Raw genomic sequence first — 22,114 nt, forward strand, 5'->3', positions numbered from 1 at the left:
TGAATGGTTGATTGACTGGGTGAGCAACAGGCGAGAGTAATTGGAAGACAAATAAACCTTGAACAACTTATACCATTGTTATTGATGTTGACTGATACTAGAAATTAGGTATTTTAACAATTCTGTTTCAAACATGAAATGGTTCTATTTTACAGGATGGGTGGTGGTAAAGGCCTTTCTTTTTAAGTTCTGGTGACCTCTGCTTGTTAAGCATTTTAAAACTACATTCATCATTTTATGGGGTGTCTTTTTTGTTGGTGGTGCATAGGGTACTTGTCAAAAAAGTGGTGCAGAGAGTATATGTTATTAGTTTTCTGTTCAAAGCTGCTTCTAAAACGCGTTTGCCTTAAGCATTGCATGTCGCAGGTTGAAGTATTTGAAATACTTGTAGCACCACTCTAAATTGAGATTATCCCACTTTATTTCTGCTTGTTTGTATTTATTTATTGATCATAATTAGTTGATGTTTTATAGTGCCCCTTAATTAAAAGTTAATAAATCATTATTATTATTATTATTTGTTATTGTTTCCAAAATTCATGTTTTCTTGCTTATAGGACATCTTTTTTAAGGGTTGATCTAATGTTGAACAAGTGAACAAACTGACTGTCTTTGCTTTTAGATTCCGCAATGATTGTGAGGAATCAACTATTATCTACAACTCTTATCGGTTTTTAAATGATATACTTAGCATCGTGCCTATACATACATGCATAAAAAATGATGTATATGTGTGTTAATTTTGTTCTCAGTACTCTTATGAGCTTTTGCTGCAATATCTACATAAGACACAATCCATCACCATGCTTGGGGTTATCAATGAGCATATTAACTTCCAAGGTATAGCTCTTAATATTTGAATTGCTTATATATTGGATGTTAGTAATCTTTGTACTGTATATTTGTTTTTTTCTTTTGCTAATTTTTTTTTTCATTCCTATTAAGAATTATATTTTGTCGATCATTTTTATCTGTTTACAGTTTCTCCCGGACAGCCCGCCTCAATTTCTGATGACGCTGAGGTTGTGACACTTATTGGCGGCAGCCAAGATGATGCTAATCAGATCAATCAGAAAGAAATACATTGGGGGGTGAGTCAATGAAGCCACCTAGTTACTATCTTCCAATGTTCTTGAGGATTTGGATATTGTTTCGATCTTAATTTTTGAATGTGCTTCCGTTTTAGAGGTTGTATGCTTAAAATATTAACTATTGCATCTCTTGTTTGCATTTTGAATCATTTTTGCTACCTCAAATTCTTCTTATGTACTTCCAATTTAGTTTGCTCTGAAATGCTTTGTTCTTCCAGGCCTTTAGGGTGAAGTTTTTTGTTTCGGGTTATGGTTTGTTGTTTCTTTTCCCTTTTGCTTGTATTCGGCTGCCACTTGCATACTCCGTGTGTACTTTGCGCACTTTTTCTAAGGGCTTTTAATATATGCTCTGTTTATTTAAGCTCTTACGTTGATTATCTCTTCTTCATCAATTGGGAAAGATATGAGAACCGGGATTCAAAGACATTTGAAGGTCAGGATCATCTTTGTGGGGAAAACATCAGAGGCCTATTGGAGTTGGAATTGAAGACAGGATGATTCCATTAGGTCACAGATTCTTTTTATCCTGAAGAGGGGCCTATTTGAGGATCGGGCTTCTTGTGTTTTTCTACCCCTTTTTTGTTTTTGTTCCCCCCCCCCCATTCTTTTTTAATACTCAGTGGGAAAACTGGGTTAAAGTTGGGGTTGGGGAGGAGGTTCAAATCGAGTTCATCTAGAGAGGTGAGGTTCTTCGTGCATGGTCTTCCAGGATGGGAGTGTGTTGGTTTCCTAGAAAATTTCTCTCCTGTGATGAACTTTGAGGCTAATAGAATCAGTGAGTCCTATTCTGGGGATTCCTCGTTGGGTGCTTTTTCTTTGGCTTTTGGTGAGGAGAGGGGATGGGCATTGAGCCTTCTCCCTGGCCCTGGGTAAACAAAAAATTGATGTCGTTTGGTAAGAATTTGGGGTTCTTTTTGTGGAGGGCTATGGGAAATCCATTATGAAGACTTTAATGAATGTGGGGACGAGATGTGGACTTTATTGTTCGACTAGTTCAAAGAAGAAGGGAGGGGATCCAGTTCAAGGGAAGATAGGGAACTCAAACAGCTATCAGTTTTGTTTTTTCTGATCAAAGTGCAGGGAAGACAGCTGAAAGGGCTGTTGACTGTTTGTCTTTGTGAAAGGTTTCTAAACAAAGCTAACAATTGTTTCTTGGCATTTAAGAGACTTGAATGGACTGGACAAAAGGAAAATAGTTAAATCTCTTTAACCTGATTTGGTTTGTTTTCAAGAGTCAAAGATGAGCTTAATGTCCTTTGCAAGAATAGGTAGTTTGGGTATGGGTTGGAATTTAGGGTGGAGTGCACTTGATGCTTAGGGGGCTGCTGGCTTTGTTTTGATGCTATGGGATTCGAGAGTTTTGGAGTGTTTGCAAATGGTGGTCGGGGCTTATTCTTTATCTTTCTAATTTAGAAATTACGACAATGGCATCATTTGGATTTCTTTGGGGATATAGTCTACTAATAGGGTTATGGAAGGAGCCACAATGCTTAAGGAGGATTTTAATGTTGTTTGTTATCTCTTTGAAGAAAGAAACAACAGTTGGATGTCTTCTACTACTTGAGAGCTTTCTTGAAGTTCATTGAGGAGTTTGAGCTATGTATCCTCCTTTAACTAAAGGACTCAAAGATTAAAATATAAAAAATCATGGAAATATTTTTTTTTGATAGGAAACGACAAAGGAATGTATTAATAGAAAAAAGAAGTACAAGAGAAGGATGAGGAATCCTCCCACCAAAGAAAACTAAACTACAAGAATATGAAAACAAGAAAATACAATGTAATAACAAACAAACTCTCTAGACTAGACCAACCTAAAGGATTTACACGTCGCTAGCCAATCAAGTTGTAACACAATAAGGGGAGTCCCCTTAAAGACCTTGGAACAAAAAACCCAAAGAGAAACAAAGAAATGAATAGAATCCCAAAGGTTCTCTGAATTTCTTGCTTTATCCTCAAAGATCCTCGCGTTTTTTTCCCGCCACTTAACCCAAATTATAGCTATGCACGCAGCTTGCCATAAAACTGTCCCTCTCTTAGATAAATCAAAACCATTGTAATTGATGGACAACATGTCGGAAATGCTCCTCGGGGGAACCCAATCCGTCTTGGCTAATTGAAATCATGGAAATATCAGTGGTTGGATATTAAAGAAATATCAGGAAATGTTAGACAGAAATTTTGAAAAAATATATCGATAAGAAATGATAAAATAAGTAATAATATACATATATTAATGTTGTTTTACTGAAAAAAATTATATATATATATATATATATATATATATATATATATATATATATATATATGAATTAAGATGTTCAATAATAAAATATGTAGAAATCACAAATATATTTAATATTAAAATGATAATTTATTAAATTTAAATGTATTGGATATAAAAAAATTGATAACGTATATAATTATTTTTTTGTTTAAAAATGTTTATGACTTATTTATAAGTTTATATTTATATATCATGTGTTTAATTATAAAAATATTCATTTAGGAGGTTTCATGATGTTTTTATATCATCAATAATTAGTTAAATAGAATTTAAAAGTGAGATAATCGAAATTATTTGAAAATGAGATAATTAAATTTAATTAATTAATTAATTAATTATAATTTTATTTTATATTTCATTTTTTTTATATGGGAAAAGATTTAGAAGACAAAATTAGTAGACTTTTTTTTTTTTTGGATAGGTCAAAATCAGTAGATATATAATATATCTGATATGTATTACATGAGGGCAACTTGGGGCTTGTTTTGTAGGCAGGAGATCTTGGATTCAACCCCCAACCATTTCATATGGTTTAAAATTTTGAAAGTGGCATGGAGAGTGTTGATTCAAGCCCAAAAAATTGGTGATAATGCTGAAAAATCTGGAAAAAATCCAGAATTCTTGGGAAAATGCTGAAAACTCAGTGAGACTCAATTGGACTGAGTTTCCATTGTTGATCTTGTATCGGCCATGATCAAAATCCGATTTTTTGGGCGAATTTTCTTTCTTTCTTTTTTTTTTTTCCTTTCCCTTTATTTTATTCTTCTAGGGGATTGGAGGGTCACTTTTCTTCTGTTTCCAAGATAATCCTGCCTTAACCCCTGTTGGGCCCTTCACCTATTTTTTTTAGGTTGTTTTGGAGGTGGGGAAAGGAAGGACTCTTTAAATTTGAAAACATGTGGTTGAAAGTTGGGGGTTTTGGTGACTTGGTAGTGTCTCTGTAGCAGAGCTATGATGTGCTTGCAAAAAAATTGAAAGCTCGAAAGAAGATGGTCATTGATTTGATTTGGACATGTTTCAGGACTGAAAATCAATGTCAAAACAGTGAGATGAGTGACATTCATCAAAAGCATGCTTTCAATTTTACTGATTTATTTTGTCTTTATTTATTATTCTCAGGAAAGTAAGGCCATGTATGGAATGCATTCATTCCATGTGGTTGTTTAGGAGTAGGAGGGCAGTCTTTTGTAGGGAAAGAGGTATTTTCTAGTGAAATCATTTTATAATTCTGTGTTGTAGGGGATTGCCTAAGTTTCCTGCTATCAAGGTTGGGGGTGCCCAACTGATCTTTTGCTTAGGTGGCTACGAGGAGATGGACTAAAGTGAATAGATGCAATCTTTGTAAATCCAGTGTAGAAACAACAGACCATATTTTAGTTTACTGTTGTAGAGCCTGATTGTTGTGGGATGCTGTATTTGCAATTTTTGGGCTTCATTGGGTTCTTCCCAGAAATGGTTAAGGATCTTCTATTGAGTTGACATGTGTGGGGAATTGATAATAGAAGGAAAATGGTGTGGTGAATGACTCCCTTTTTTTTTTTTTTTTCTTGTTTTAAAGTACTTGGAGGGAGCTCAATGGGCAGGTTTTTTTCTCAATGCGTTTTCTGACCCAGGATTGAAGGTGGTCCTTATCAAATCACTTTTGGAATTGATCAAAGTTCTGTGGGAAGTGGTGAATGATTCTTTGTTAGATTTTATTAATGGTCTATGGTTGAGGATAGTAGGATTTTTGTCTAGTTTGTTCCTTTTCTTCTTTTCCCTTGTGCAGCCTTTGTATACTTCCCATGAATAAGGGATGCAACCCCCTTTTTGATAGGTGCTTCTTAATGAATCTCTATTTGCCTATCAAACAAAAGAGGGGGAAAAAAGAACTTAGGACAGGCAGAAATTCTGATTGTTATTGGTACTGCTATTATTATTGTTCTTATCAGTCCGAAATCACTGTATTCTTCCAAGTTTTCTATATTGTTTTATCTGTCTTAGCCGAATTAATGAACTTTATCTCATGTTCGTCATAGTTGCTTGAAGGGTCTTTAGAAGAACGGTTAGAGAAAGCAGGGGGTTTGCTTTCAGATTCTGAAAAAGCAGAAGGAGAAGTGAAAGAGACAGACACAGAAGAGAATAAGGTAGCGTAAGCTTTGAATGTGTGATTTTTTTTTTTTTTTTTTTCAATTTCTGCATATTATTATCTGGATTGCAGATATATTATCAGTATTCAAAATTTATATATTGTCGTTTAATTAATAGTCATGTTTCCATTCTGATTGATTCTCTTAAATGCTTGATCCTTTTGCTTAGTATTTATATTTATGTTTTGGTACAGAAAAGATCAGCAGAAGGAGGAAAACAAGGTTCTTCAATAAAAAAGTTGAAAAAGGACAAGGTTGTTGGTGCAGCAGGAAAAACTGCGCGCCCCGAGGCTAATGCAGTATCCATGGCACCACGAGTCAAACCGGAGCTTGCTTTGCCCGTAATGTATTTTCCAAATCCTTGTTTCATTCTTTCCCCCTCAATATATATATTAATGGCCTATGGATGTACACTACTGATGTTGCTTGAGCTCATGAGGATAAGAAACCAAGTTGTAGAAGTATTGACTTGAATGGAGAAAAGTTTCAAATATGAAGGATTAAAAGCAATGTTTTAAAAACCAGATCGGATCAGTTGGTTCAACCAGTCGAACTATCGATTGGACTTTGGTCCAGTCCGGTTCACCTTTTGGGCCGGAAGGGGGATTGGACTGGCACTGAACCGAATGAACCGGCGGTCAACCGCCGAACTAGAGACAACTAGGATGGTTTGGTTCAACAAATATTCTCCATCAGGTTTTTAATTTTTGTGGCGAAAATGGGCCTTTGACTGCTGTTGGGCCACACATTCTTTCATGGCCCAACGGTCACTTATGATGCAATGAGTGAATGACGATCTTAAACCTCCTTTTATGTTCTTTCTTTTCTGATGTGGGACAAGTATGGTAGCTGATTTAAAGAAACATCAGCATTTAAACATGCATGAGTTGGGGCTTGAGCCTTGGACCAAGGATTCAAGATAAGCATGGTTGCACCAACCCACTGCTCATCAGTTTGTGCTAAGAATTGTTAAAAAAAGAATAAAATAGATATATTATTTAGAAAATTCCTCTAACCATAAATATGTAAATAATATAAGTCAAATACCTAATATCTTTTTGAACTTATAAAATAATAAGATATATTTATATATATATATATATATATAAAATTACATAATACTCTTCCATTTTCAATATATATTTTCACATTTAAATATTATATATGTTTTATTTAATAAAATTTAAAATATTAATATATTTATATAAAATATGAAAAAATAAATATTATTAATTTTTAATTTTATATATATTTATAAATTTATAAATTATTTTTAATTTTATTAAAAAATAAATTATATATTTATGACATCACCGGTTCGATTGCGGTTCAACCACCGGTCCGACCATTGAATCGTGAACCTGTAATTTTTCCGGTTTGATGATCGGTCCAATTTTTAAAACATTGATTAAAAGAGATTTTGAACATGTAAGTTTTACAATAATAAGGGACATGCATTGTGGCTACAAGGATTTGATTTATATGTGAATACTTATTGTGTGGTTCAAATGGTTAGGGCAGAGTTTTGTTTGGGACTAATATGAAGTGGTTTATCTCAAAATAGTGCATGTATGAAAACACCATCCCCACTATTGTCAATATGAATTTATATTGTGATTGAAGAATTTGGTTTATATTTGTGAAGACATTGTATTGTGTAGGAGTGATGAGAGAACTAGTTTTAGGATTTCCATGTCAATTCTCTATTGCGATCAATAAGGAAGCTTAGGTCCATTTACTGCTAAGGAGGCACTTTCTTTAGGAATGTCCTCCTTTTCCAGCTTTGATTGTTTGTGTTCTAAGCGTCCCATCTAAGGTGTATTTCTTCATCTGGGGGTTGGCTGGAGCAGGTTTCTTACATTTAATTCATTAATGAGAGCAGGTTGCGTCAGGTGAATTGGTGTTTTTTATGTTGTCAGAACAAGGAGCCTGCCAACCTTATGCTGTTTTGTTGCTTGATGACTCGAGCTCTGTGATCATCACTTTTTTTCCGTCTTTGGAATTTTTTGGGTTTTGCCTTATTCTGTGAGAGTCCATTTTTCTTCTTCTTCTTAGATTCAACAGAAAGAAAAAGAGTTGGTCATCTTTGGGGGAGAAACAGAAACAGTAAACAATTTTGAGATATCAGAGCAACCAGATTGACACAAAACAAAACACAGGAAATAAAAAATTAAATGTAAGATTCACTAATTTTCTGTGGAGAAAATGATGGAAAAGAAAAATGAGAACTTCCATTTAAATGGTAAGATCCAAAATGTTATTTTATTTTTCTATGCTACCCAACAAAGGTTAAAGAGAATGGGCTTGAGGATTGAAGGATGACAATTCTCTTTGATTGAGAAACAGCCAGAAAGGTACTTGTAGCTCACACTGTTTTACATGGAAAACTGTAGGTCATAATTCTTCAAAGAGCAAATCATGCATGTAGAAGCAGATTTTTTTTTTTCCAGCAGTTTTAGAATTATTTGAATAAAAATTTTTACTTTTCCTTGGGATTCCAAATTTAATCTTCTTAGCAGAAATTTTATTTTTTCCCCCTGTTAAGCTTAACCTTGGAATGAACCAACCATTTAGTGTGTCTTAGGTTTGATGTTTATAAGCAATTCTCCTCCCTACTTCCAGCTACCTACATACAAAAGATAAAACATAGATTGATAATTGGAAGAATGTACTTTACTTTTATATCACCTTTGTTATAGAACCAACTTTCAAAGTTATGGGGAATTTTTATTGGAAGATATAACCTAGAAACTAACCATCATTATGCTTCATGATTTTAGTAATTATTGTATTGTGTGAACTATGGTCACAAGGCAGGTGATAAAAACTCATGGATGTTCATTAGGTTAGAATATATGCTTTGCCATTTATTCACCTTTTATTGGTTGTGTCCCAGGCCAACAGAGGTAGAGCAGTCTATTCTTGAAGACCTGCGAAACCGTGTACAGTTGAGTAGCATGGCACTGCCATCAGTCAGCTTCTATACGTTTATCAATACACACAATAGGTAATGGTCATAACCTTGTTAGTTTTATGTTTATCTTTTATTTGATTACTTCTGATTTACGTTTGTGCTCAAATTCTGATATTTGTTGCAAATGTGTCCTTAGTTTAAACTGTTCATCAATATCCCATGATGGATCTTTGGTTGCTGGTGGATTCTCAGACTCATCATTGAAGGTTGTGTTTTACCTCATAACTTAATGCACATCTGATTGTTTTATTTTTATTTTTATTTTTTTAATGTTTTGAACCTTGCCTCCACAGGTTTGGGACATGTCAAAGCTTGGGCAGCAAGCTGCTACTTGTAAGTTTGCAAGTGATTATTTTTCTTTCTTTGTGATGATTCATCATTATTGGGTTTGGTACATGAATTATGCAATAATTTTTATTTTTCCTCATGAGTTTTCACTTATGGTTACGGCTTATTATAAAAAAAGTTACCACTTAGTTAATACCTATACTCTCTGTAAAGTAATTTGAACTGATGCTTTCTGAATGTTGGTTGCTTGATGTGGCTTCCAAGGCCCTATGTCATTCTTTGGGGAATCCTGTCATCTCTGCATTATACTTGACCAAACTAATAATTGGTTCCTGCAACATGTAGTCCCAATCATACTTGGATCACTTTGAAGAACATGGTTCACTTGTTATCATCATGGATTCATTCCTCCCTTGATGGAAAAATTGGGGAAATTGAGGAAGCCCTTGACTTTAGCCAGGGCTCTGTTTTAATGGCATATTTTTTGATAGGCAAACAAGGATATACATATAGAAGAAAGTGCCTGGAGAGAGCACAAGAAGGTACACATGATGCATATGATTAATGCCAAAAATAGGCTAGCAAAAAGAAAGAGAGAACACAAAAAACAACCTTCCTATCCTTTTTTCAAACTCAACCAATCTTCAAAGCCTATCATAGACATGGAATGATCTTCAACGTGCATTCTAACCTAATTCGCAAAAAAATACACATAAAGGATAATTTGATTGCATGATCCAACTGTTCAACTCCCTCAAAAGACCTCCTATTTTGTTCTCCCCATAATGTTCAAAAGAGATAGAAGGGAGTAGCTCTTCAATCTTTCTTTCACTTCTTTCCCACGAAAGAACCATGCCAACTTAGAAGATTGCCTCTTAACAAAAGAGTGCATCTCCCAAGCCACTTCAAACAGAGAGAAAACCAAATGCCATAGGTTATCGCTTTGGAGTAGTGGAGAAGTAAGTGCTCAACCAATTCTTCATCCCATTTACACATGTAGTATCTAAAGTGGGAAGGCTGCCAACTTCTTACTTGGGGATCCCTTTGGGGGCGAATCACAAGTCCGTGGCCATTTGGGATGGGGTGGAAGAGAGATTTTGGAAAAGGCTTGCCATGTGGAAAAGACAATTTATATCCAAAGGCGGGAGAATTACTCTAATTCGTAGCACTTTGTCAAGTATGCCCATATACTTGATGTCTTTACTACGAATACCAAGAGTGGTTAGTTTAAGATTGGAAAAAATTCAAAGGGATTTTTTGTGGGGAGGGGGAGCTTTGGAGAGGAAGCCTCATCTAGTAAAATGGGATACCGTGTGTTTGGACAAAAGGAAGGGTGGCTTGGGAGTAAGATGTTTGTCTACTCTCAATAGGGCCCTTTTATGTAAGTGGAACTGGCGCTTTGTGAATGAAAGGGAGACTCTTTGGAGGCGCGTCATTAGTAGGAAGTTCGAGGAGGAAGAAGGGGGATGGTATACTAGAGATGTTAGGGAGGGATTTGGAGTAGGCTTTTGGAAGGAAATAAGGAAGGAAGGCGCTCTTTTGCAAAACAACATGGTCTTTTCTGTGGGGAATGGTGGGAGGGTTAAATTTTGGAAAGATAATTGGTGTGGGAACTTCACTCTCTGTAACTCCTTTCCCTCTTTGTATGCCCTTTCATCATATAAAGAGGCTTGGTTAGTAGAGTTGTGGGATCATTCGGGAGAAGAAGGGGTTTGGAGTCCTAGCTTCTCTAGGCCCTTTAATGATTGGGAGGTGGAGGAGGTGGAGAGATTACTTTTGACAATCTGGGGTAGGAGGCTTAATCCTCTTTTGGAAGATAGAATGCTGTGGAAAGAGACTAAAGATGGGATTTTCTCAGTTAAATCTCTTTATAGTACTCTAGCTTCAAGAAGAGTTGTTCAGTTCCCTAATAGCATTATTTGGAGTCCTTGTGTGCCTACCCAAGTGTGTTTCTTTGCTTGGGAAGCATCTTGGGGTAAGGTGCTAACTTTGGATCAACTTAAAAAGAGGGGCCGGTTTTTAGCTAATAGATGCTTCCTTTGCTGTGAGGAAGAAGAGTCAATTGATCATATTCTTATTTAGTGCTCTAGGGCAAGAGTGTTATGAGAGTTATTGTTTGCTCTTTTTGGTGTTTCTTGGGTTCTTCCTTTTTCAATTAGAGATACCCTTAGTGGTTGGTGTGGCTTTAACTTGGGCAAGAAGCGTAGAAAGGTGTGGAAGGTAGCCCCTTTGTGTATTTTTTGAGCGGTTTGGAAAGAAAGAAACAGGATTGCTTTTGATAATGAGGAGTTGTCGATTCATAGGTTGAGAAATTCTTTTATATGTAACCTTTGGTTGTGGACTAAGTCGGTTGTAAATGATGGTCCTCTTCCTTTACTCAGTTTTTTTGATTGGCTAGGTGCTAGTTGAGGCTGGTTTTGTATTTCCTCTTCTTTTTTGTGCCTTTTGGCGCCTCTTGTATACTCCCTATATGCTTTTGGGTTAGTCTCAAGGTGCCCTTTTCTAATATATACTTTTTGTGTGTTTGCCTATAAAAAAAAAATGTAGTATCTATTTGGAATACTCTAATCCTTCTAAGTTGATCAGGAGTTAAAATTGTTCCCCAAATAGCTTTCCAAGGAAAGGAACTCACCTTCATTGGCACCTACAGATTCCATCCTATACTTGCAGGAACGACTCACTTCCTCTCTTAGCTAATGAATTATAGAAAGATTTGATTAAGAACTTGCTCGTCTTGGATTCCATCCTTTCTAATTGTAATTGTTTGTAGCCTATGGAAAAATACCTCCAGTCGTTTCAATTCCCAGTTGTGAAACTGTCTATGAAAACGGGAACTCCCCCAACCCCCTTCCATAACCTACTCACATATATGCTATCCAAGAGTCTTTATCAATGGCTAGAGAAAATAACACAGGGAAAGACTCTTCCAAAGAACTTTTCCCCGATCATCTATCTTTTCAGAATTTTATCCTTGTACTATTACCCACAACTAGTTGTGTTTTACTCCTAAAATCTTTCCTCCCGTTTCTAATAGCCCTTCACATCTCCACCCCAATGTATTCCTAACCTTCCTTGAGCACCTACCCATTTCTTTTGTCCCATTCTTTCATGAAATCACTTGTTTCCAAAGTGAATCTCTCATGTGCAAATGTCTAGCTCCATTTACCAAGAAGAGCCTTGTAAAAAGTGTGAAGATTTATGATACTAGGGCCTCCATTTTTTTTTTTCCAAACAAACGATAGATCATTTAACCAAGTGGGGTTTTCTCTCAAGTGCTCCTTTTCCCCGAAGAAAATCCCTTGGGATCTGCTCTAGTCTTAAGCTCATCCTCCTTAGAATGGCAAAAAGAGACATGAAATAGATTGACAGACTTGACAGTGTGCTTTTGATCAAGGTGGGTCTTCCTTCTTTTAATAGATATTGTTTCTTCCATAAGGTAAGCTTTCTCTAAAATATTCCCCCACTGAATCCCCTCTCACTGATTTGTAGGGAGCACTCAATGGCAGGCGCTGACATGCAGTGGGAAGACTACCTACCTTGTAACGCAACATTGAGGCTAGACCCTCCACATTTGCAACCACCCACCCCTACTGGAATATTCTCGCTCTTCTCCATGTTTACCTTTAAACTAGAAATAGCTTCAACCCACATGAAAACCCAACTTAGATATTCTAACTGCTCTTGGTTAGCGTCACAAAAAATGAGGGTTATTGTCAGTTAATAACAAATGGGACACTTCCATACCTTCCCCACCTCTTCCTCCCACTTTGAACCTCAAGATGAAACTCCCTTCATTGGCTTTCCTCAGAATCCAATTGAGAGTCTCCATAGCCAAAATGAAGAGATGAGGGAAGAGAGGGTCTCCTTGCCTCAAACCCCTTGAACTTTGAAAAAATGTTGGAAAGGATGCCGTTGACTAAAATAGAGAATTTTGTTATTGAAATGCACCATTTAATCCATCTCACTCATTTTTTACCAAAGCCCATTTTCTCCAAGACCAATATTAAGAAGTCTCAATTTACATGATCATATGCCTTTCTCAATGTCTAGTTCACAAATGATCTCACTATTTGTGCTCTTAAGCTTGGGATCCAATATCTCATTTGCAATGAGGCCTTCATCCAAGATATGCCTGCCATCATCTATGAAGGATTGCTGGTATATTGAAACCACCTTGCCCACCGTCTTTTTGAGCTGGTTAGCCAAAACATTAGCCAGGTGCTTATACAACCCTCAATTAAGCTGACTTAATGGCAAATGTTTTCCAAGAGATAACAACTTCACATATATATAGAAAGATCTTCCTCAATTTGAAGAGAAATTTTGTGCAGCAAAATATCTGTTAAAGCTAGGAAGGCAGTTTTAAAAGAAAGATTTTCTGGGATGTCTTTTCCTTGTAACAAAAATGATGACTAAGCAAAATGATTTTGTGGATACAATTTCTTGGTAATAAACTCTATTTTCTTTTGTTCCTTAGTGAGTGAATGAAAGTTAAAAATTGTTGCATTTCTGTAATGCTTGAACTAGGAGGGTGAATGTTATCAAAAAAAAAAAAGATTTGCCACTAACTGTGATTAAGAAGTAATATTTTAGTTAAATATCATCTTTTAGAGAATGTGAATCATATATCATGCTTAGTTTTGATAATACTATCAAAACATTTTAATGCATTTTTGACATGGTTTATAGATCTCATGACAATTTTGCAATTTTTCTGAAAAAGTAATAGTCATTGGAAAGCTAAAACATTTCTCAAAGAGAAGTGAGAGAGAACTAAATTTGCAGATGTCATTGAATTATATGTATATGCACAACTAACAGATATACCTAAATTTGCAGATCTCTTTGTATCATAGGTTTATACATATTTTGTAAAATTATATAGTTCTAGTAAACAGCTCAATACAACAAAGTGTTAGTTCCAACTACTTGGGGTTGGCTACATGAGATTTGTTTTGTTTTGATTTTTTTTTTTTTCTCATTCAGCTTAATCTAAAGCCATATTCTCTATTGGATTCCTAGGGATCATGTTTTTTAATGCTCGCTCTATCATGCCTCCTTTTGACCTGTTTCTCGTCCCTTTGGTTCTTTCATCTTAAATCAAGCCACTCCTCAGTATTGCAGATTGCTGAATTATCTTAGACGAATTTCCCTGACCTTGTCCTCACTTGCTGCTACTGTACCTTCTTATGTATGCACTTTCTTGTTTTGTCTTTACTTCTGTTGCAACTCATCTATTTTAATTTCATTTTTACAGCTGCATCCACTTTCTTGAATTATGTTTCTTAGTTGCTCAATGTTATCTTCTGTTAAGCATAGCTGGTCTTGTAGCTGTCTTAATCAAATGATATATTTTTTATATACTAAATAATCCTTGTAGCTAATATAGGAAAAAATGCAACTAATTTATGACTAATATAGATGTGAGGATCATCTTTTCCATAGGTTCCATTCCTCATTCTGGAAAGCTAAATACCTACAAAGCCTTCATGGTGCTTGTATCACAAGTGCTGTCTCTGTTGCTTCTGATTAGTGGCTGATGTTAGAAGAAAAATTAAACTCTAGTCGAATTGAAGATTTATATAGCACTCTTTGAAATCAATCTAGTTGACCTATTTTTTGGTTTTATCAATACACTTTAATTTGAAGCAGTACATGTTAAATTTGCTTGTCAATTCATATTTGTTTAGTTTTACAAAAGCTTTAAATCTCCTTCATAATTAATCCTGTTTTTTAATCAAATTTTGTAATTTAAGGCTCACAACATTATATCACCTTTGATATGTTTCTGCTTTGGGTCATAAAGTGCTTAATTAGTTTAAAAGATCTCTCTTGGATATAAATTGCTTCATATGTCTGTTTTTCGCTTTTACTAATCTGGGTAAAGAGAAACTTTGGTATTAAACATGGCTGGTGTCAGCTATTATGCAGGGCGACAATGATTTGGCTCCTACCGAACAAATTCTTGGAACAAGTGGTGGAAAAAGATCTTATACATTATTTCAGGGTCATTCGGGTCCTGTTTATTCAGCCACTTTTAGTCCTCTTGGGGATTTTATTCTTTCCTCCTCAGCAGACTCAACAAGTACTTGTTCCTTGATTCTTATCTTATTGCTTTTTCATCTATCATTTTTCTTTCGCTTTTTTGCTCCCTTGTTCCATTCTTGCCTACATTTGGTTATAAGAAATAGCCCCAAGTTTAAAAACTACTTTTGACTGAAAAAAGAACTTTACACCACTGCAGTTCGATTGTGGAGCACAAAACTAAATGCAAATCTTGTTTGCTACAAAGGTCACAACTACCCTGTTTGGGATGTTCAGGTAAAAAATTGATTTTTTCTAGTTCATCTTGTTTAATGTTAAACTGCTTTCTCTTTTTATGCTGGAAACTTTAAGTGTCAATGACCTTCTGATCACCTTCTTATGGAGTCCTATTGCATATGTCAACTTTCTCAAAGCTGTTCTAGCTGGGAGTGAATCTACAACATGCTTTCTGATTGCATGAGACACAAGCAGTTCTTTTTTTTTGATAGGTAAAGTAAGATATGTATAAATTAATAATATTAAAAAGTACACCAGAGTACAGAGGGTGTATACATGAGACACTTGCAGTTCTTGTTGTTTGATTCTTCATTTTCACCATCATGTCCATCATATGTTGGCTCTAATGACCTTCTGATCGCTTTCTTAAGGAGTCCTATTTGCTCTTTGCTTGGCATACAAAAGATCTGCTAATAAAAACAGTCAAATTCTGTGGAAAGCTTTTTCTTGTTTTTGCATAACTAATTGTCCATTTTCAAGGTCCTGTCCTTGATTTTTTGGAGATCATGAAATTTATGGTCAATTCACCTCCCACTTGGATATAGTTAAAACCTAGTGAAGTACTTGTTATGGCTTTAGCCTGATTCGGCTTCATATACATTGTTAATGTACATTATCCAATGGATTAAGCTTTTGGGTTAACTTCGTAATTAATATGGTACCAAAGCTTGGTTTACAAGAGGTTATGAGTTTTAATACTGCAAAATATTTTGTTGCCCTAATTTCTGGAGCCCATGTGCAAAGCCCAAGGAAGGCTGCCTTTGAGGTGGGGTTGGGGTTTTAGGGCTTTTACCCAAAGTAGCTTGATTTTCATTGTCAGTGTGTAATGTTTTATGCTTTTTACATTGGCAAGGATATTTTTTCAATTTTATTTTGTTTTATTATTATTTTTAAGGCAAATGAAAAAGAAATATTTTTGCAATTCTTCAATGTGGCGGTCTGAAATTAATGCCGAACGAGCCTAAAATTTTTTCTGGACTGTGCTACTTGATCCTATCTAATATCATAAATTCTAATACCACATCTACTTTTGATTTATTTATTTTTCAGTTTAGTCCTATGGGACACTATTTTGCCAGCTCTTCGCATGATCGAACAGCCAGGATTTGGTCTATGGACAGGATACAACCCTTAAGAATAATGGCAGGGCATTTGTCTGATGTTGATGTGAGTAGTTTTTGTACTCTTCCCCCCTTCTCTCTCTCTCTTTCTTCCTCCTTCCCCCTTAAACCCTTCTGTGTATATGTGTCATTTTGTTGCTTATATAATTGTTGAGTGGAAATTATTGCAACCTATTCTAATCCACAGACCATTTACCTGTTGGTTTACCCACTTCAGTCTACATGTTTACTGAATCCAAGAGTATTGGAACCATAGTTTACTGATATTGGACATGGAGTTATCCTATTGAGTTTAGATTAGGTAACTTCTAAGTAGAATGAATGAGTTAAATTCTCTCTTTAATTTGTAACCTATACAGTGGATAAAAATTATTTTAATACAAACTAGAACCTGTTGTCTACCTCCAAGGACTTTGCTTAAAGATAGGGGATGGTGCACTGGAGGTTTTTTCCAAAGTTCTCTGTGCTGCTATAGTATGGATGTTTTCTTAGCGAGTTCTCTATCTACACCATTTAATTGTTTTTCTACTTGCACTTGTAGTACAAACAAGTTGACTCAGGAAAAGATATTATTTATTTTCTGGAAATAAATAGTTTTTTTCAGTTTTGGTGTCTTTCTTGTTTCTAATATTGAAATCAGTCATCTTCCCTCCCAAACTCTTGTTAAGATGAAAAGATAACAAAAATTAGGACATGAAATGTGTTTGAGGTATTTTTTTTTGTTGGCATATACTTGCTACTAGACAATTATCACTAGCACTGGAATGCCTCTGAATTAAAGTGAGAAGTGATGTTGGAAATGGTACCTTGGAGACAGCAATTTATCTATAACTACTGCTAGAAGATATGAATCAAAAGTTGATCCCTGATTTTGTATACAACATGAGCTGTTTCAGCTCATTTCCACCTGCCACTCCTCTCTAATTATCATGAACTGTTTCAACACGTCCAAGCATTAATGATTAGATAATTTGGTAATTTGAGTTCTCTTTTCACTGTCTATTGCAAATTAGTTGGGTTTGGAACTGCGCCCCCCCCCCCCCCCCCCTAACTGAAACGGGGAAAAAAATGAAATTCTCTTCATTGCTATTTATAAGGAGGCCAGTTCCAACCCATTCTTACATGTATATGAAATGGCCCAAAAAAGTGTTTACATGTTGCATGAGTCCTACTGAAATTATATGCACGTTCTGGCTTTGGAAAATTTTGTGGTCCAGCTCTATTGTTTAGAACCTTGGTTCTTTTGGTCAAGTTTCATCTTCGTTTTCTTAAGTCAACTTAATTTCTAAATATAAGTTAATGGTTCAGTAACACCTGTTTTAGACTGATAAAGAGGTTTTTTTTATGATGCCATAAAAAAATTAAAAAGGAGTGTTGGTTAGGCACTCAGATCACATTCTTATTTTTGTTTGATTTTTTTTTTTTTTTCTGTATCAACCTTTCCAAGTTTGAGTTTAGCTTGATGCCATACTAATGCCGTAATTGTACTTATTGCTTAATGCAACATAAACTTGGCTTGTGATAGCCATTTTGAACTTTTAATATGTGATCCGTCTTACCTGGATTGGTAAACCTTGGGAACAATTCTTCTACCTGTAGTCCCCATTCATTTTTCAGATTCCTGCATTCTGATAATTTTTATCCTGATTTTCCTCGTTTTTGGTATGTGGCTAAGAAGATGGGAGATCAGATATAGAAATCCTTCAGTGTTCTCCCATGCTTGGTTGCCTATTAGATATAGGATAAGTGGGTGGGATTCTACAGCTCTACATGTGACTTAATAATCCCATCTGATAGATAGGTATATCTTATGAATCATAAATTCCATTCTCTTTTTTTATTTCTCCATGTGTTCAAAAACTTTCTTTTTCATGTCATTTTTGTGATAAAAAAGTTTGATCTAACAAAATTAAATTTCTAATTTCAAGAAAATAACTAAAGAAATACTTTAAGAAAATATTAATATATAATAAACTTTAATTTTTTTATTTTATATAAAATAGTTTTTTATATTTATTAGATGTTATAATTTTTATAATAAGAGTTTGATATACAAATTTAACTATCTAGCAAACATGGGCTATGAGTCATCCCATCCATCAGTTTCTCATTCAAATCTTCTTCAGTTTGTGAACTTATTAGCTGCTGTCTGATCCACATAAAGATTTCTTCCTTTTCATTTCCTTTCTCCTCTTAATGCATGAAATGACAAGCACCATTCTAAATAACATTTCTGGGACAACTATTATTCCCCGCAAGAGCAAGTATTAGTTTTTTCTTTAATAGGAGGGAAATTAGTTTCTGACTTTTTTGGGTGTTTTTTTATTTTATTGTTTTTTATTTTCTGTTGGCTCCTTTGGCTCTTTTATATTGTTGAGTTTTTCACCCAGCTCATGGTACATGCCAGGCTAGCAGAATGTTTCGTAGTTAACTAGATCACTTGAACTTGTGTTGTAATATTTTAGGACAGATTGTAATGAGTTTGGATTTGTTTGTTCAGTGTGTACAGTGGCACATAAACTGCAACTACATTGCGACAGGCTCAAGTGACAAAACAGTTCGATTATGGGATGTACAGAGTGGGGAGTGTGTTCGCATTTTCATCGGCCACAGGAGCATGGTTCTATCTTTGGCAATGTCACCTGATGGTCAGTACATGGCATCTGGTGATGAAGACGGCACAATCATGATGTGGGATCTCTCTAGTGGTCGCTGTGTCATGCCTTTGATGGGTCATATGTCATGCGTATGGTCACTTGCTTTCAGGTGGAAATCGATTTTCTTGCCCCTTATTATACACATCAACATATTGTACACGGAAGATATCTGGAACATTTAAGTTATATTCTCTCTCATCTTTGTTGAACATTTTAGTTGTGAAGGCTCGCTCCTCGCATCTGGGTCTGCTGATTCCACTGTAAAACTGTGGGATGTGACCACAAGCACAAAGGTGCCAAGAAGTGAAGAAAAGTAAGTATATGATCCGAAACAAAAATAGCTTAAAACATGGTAATTAATCTCTGCATCGAAACTTTATTTTATTTGGAAATTTATATTATGTATTGCATTTGATCAGCAAAAGCGGAAACACCAGCAGGCTGAGATCATTGAAGACTTTGCCAACCAAGTCTACACCAGTGTACTCGTTGCGGGTAAATTCCATGACTGCTCAATTTTTGATACCCTTTAACTGCTGCTAGTGATTCAGAAGGGTTTTCCAATCAAGTAATTTATGTTTCTTCTCACGTGCAGTTCTCCCGGAGGAATCTTCTATTTGCAGCCGGGGCGCTCTCAAAAAGTGGGTAAAATCTTGGTATGCCAGTTGTAGTTTTAGGTAAACTTTTTGAATCCTAAGTGTTTTAGGTTTAGACCATTTTTCCTTATCTATTAATGTAAAATTTTGTTCCATGAATGAAACAATCTGAGGAAAACTAGTTAATTTGTGCAGTGGTTGAGGGGTTTTTTTTTGTGGTAAATGACTCTAGTTGGACAGACTGCCAAAATTCTTGATATGAAAAATGTGTCTTAAGCAGGATTTTGATACTTGACATGAAAATTCTCCTGTACACCCATCTACAATTTTGTCTGCCAATCATGGTGAAGTAATGGACAGTATTCCTCCAGTAAAATAATTCGTCGTTTCCAGCGACCAGTTATTCCAGTTTGGGCAGAACCCAAATATCAAAGGCTCAAATCATACTGATTATTTTTGGGCTTAAAAATGGTTTGAAGAATTTAATCCAGACTACTTTCTCGTCTAAAAGTGATGCCAAATTGCAATGGCGATATGATTGAGATGAATCTTCGAGGGAAATCCCAGAACGATAAAATCAATTTCGTGATATATGGTTTTATTTATTTTTTACAAATTTTCTTTGGGAAATTAAATTGACCAAAAATATGAAAAAATAAAAATAAAAAAATTGCTAATTTTAAATTTATTATTTATTCATTTCTCTCTTTCTTTTCTTTCCATTCTTTCTCAAGAAATAAATATTTGGATACGGGATAGATTCCTTTTCTATTCAAACCTGTCAAAGTTCTACTCTAAAAAGCTACATCTGCAACCAAAAAACCCTGGATCGTCAGTTCAAGCTCACGCTGCAAGCTCAAAAATTTGGTATATAAAATAAGAATATCAAAGGATAAAAAGCGAAAGTAGCTGATGTAATTTTTTCAAACTGACACACAAGGGAATGCAAAAAAGTAAAGGGACAAAAAAAAACTGTTGAAAGTATTGAAAATCTGCAGTGAAGTGTCCATTTAAATTATTGATTCAATCAACTTGGAGCAGAATCCAAACTGGCCTACATTGAAACTTCACAAAATTTGAGGCAGTAGTCAAAGTACAGCATGACAATCAGTAGGGGGGTGTGGCCGGAAAGACCAAGGACAAAGAAAAAGTATTTATTAAAGTCTCTACTTTTTTGGTACAACACAAATGGTAAAAATAGTACTGACAATTACTTACTCCACAGTAAACATTTCCCGCTTCACCAACCAATGCAAATTGCAAAACGCTGCATTTACACTACCTTCTTTTTCACACAAACTCGCAGGAAAATTTTCTTGCTGGAGAAAATTCATGGGAAAATTTGCTGAGAAAAGGCACTGGGTACAACAAAACCACACCCAGATGTACAATCTCTGGTACACATTTATGTATAATGCATGCCCAAGTTGATAGAAGAAAACCATTCCTCACATGCAATGTTTTTCTCTTGTCTTCCCCCACTTGCCAGGATTTGGTGAAGCATGCCAGAAACTGTTGGCCCTTCAGTCCTTGTGAAGCTGCTCTAAATCAATGATCGCTTTGTACCCACAATTTTTGGCCTTTTATTCCTTGAAAATCTGATAAAATGATGGGGAATTGATCTGTAATTTTCTCTCATACCAAACACCTTAGTTTAAATATGATAAGCTGTATCATTCAGGATTACCATGATGAAAAAGATTAACCATAGTCTGAAGCCTAACATAGAAGGAAAGGCAGTTACTTGATTAAATTAATGCATGGTTTGAGCTCATCTTCTCTGGCCCAGTGAGTAGGCATCTGCTCCAAGACCATGGCCATGTGCCTGAAAAATAGAGGTAAGATCATATGTTGTAAACTAGTCTCTGGTTATTAAAAAAAAATTGAGCTCACTGAATCTTTTTCCTCCAACACATGACATCAATGAGATTACCGGTTTTTCTATGGCTACAACACATTCCATTATTTGGGGAAAAAGAAAGATCTGTATGTATGTCAATGCTTGGCAACATCCATGGGAATTCCATATTCAAGAGAAAAGGCACTCATATCTCTTCCTAGTTGTGCTGCATCAACTTCCAGCTTTACATTCTTTGTAAATTTTTGTAGAAATATGTTTCAGTTTACTCAATAATGAACATAGCCATTTTTCATTCAAATCTTTTTTGTGTAAACTTCTTCCAGGTATCAGAGCAGCCATTTGCTTTGAACATGACTATTTCTGATGAACCATGTCTATCTATTCAATAAGCCCTACCAATTTCCTTCCATGGTGAACCCAAGTACTGCAATTGATACTAAGAAGTTTAGGAACAGCTCATTATACAAGGACGAGTGCGAAATATTTCTGAGAATCCTCATTTTATGACCTTGATGAACAATGATGGACTGATCTTAATGTCCTGGCATCTCTGTAATATGACCGAGGAAGTTCTCAGCATGGTAATTGGTACAATACAGCCATAAAGATCCGGAGAATGTTGGAGGAGCAGCTGTTGCCTAACACAAAGGAAAGTGAAGAAAGATTGAGAGACTGTCTCGTTACACTAAGGAGGGGCTCTCAATTTCTTGATGAGCACATCAAGAAGTTTAAATCTTCATGTGACAATTTAGCAACCATCAACAAACCCTTGTCAGATGTTCACAAAGT

At 35.4% G+C, this 22,114-nt stretch overlaps 1 protein-coding gene across 1 annotated transcript in view; it reads left to right on the forward strand.

The window, feature by feature from the left end:
• Positions 1-19,777, forward strand: part of LOC117912526 (transcription initiation factor TFIID subunit 5) — a 40,635-nt gene extending 20,858 nt beyond the window's left edge. The window contains exons 6-19 of the mRNA XM_034827135.1: positions 753-840; positions 982-1,091; positions 5,397-5,504; positions 5,702-5,853; positions 8,404-8,514; positions 8,618-8,687; positions 8,775-8,814; positions 14,690-14,854; positions 15,014-15,090; positions 16,141-16,257; positions 18,712-18,977; positions 19,086-19,181; positions 19,288-19,363; positions 19,464-19,777. Of these exons, the coding sequence (XP_034683026.1) occupies positions 753-840; positions 982-1,091; positions 5,397-5,504; positions 5,702-5,853; positions 8,404-8,514; positions 8,618-8,687; positions 8,775-8,814; positions 14,690-14,854; positions 15,014-15,090; positions 16,141-16,257; positions 18,712-18,977; positions 19,086-19,181; positions 19,288-19,363; positions 19,464-19,517 (1,530 nt within the window). The 3' untranslated portion in view covers positions 19,518-19,777. The remainder of the gene's footprint in view (positions 1-752; positions 841-981; positions 1,092-5,396; positions 5,505-5,701; positions 5,854-8,403; positions 8,515-8,617; positions 8,688-8,774; positions 8,815-14,689; positions 14,855-15,013; positions 15,091-16,140; positions 16,258-18,711; positions 18,978-19,085; positions 19,182-19,287; positions 19,364-19,463) is intronic.
• Positions 19,778-22,114: the final 2,337 nt, after the last annotated feature.

The sequence above is a fragment of the Vitis riparia genome, chromosome 4 (genome assembly GCF_004353265.1).
Source record: "Vitis riparia cultivar Riparia Gloire de Montpellier isolate 1030 chromosome 4, EGFV_Vit.rip_1.0, whole genome shotgun sequence".
NCBI lineage: Eukaryota > Viridiplantae > Streptophyta > Magnoliopsida > Vitales > Vitaceae > Vitis > Vitis riparia.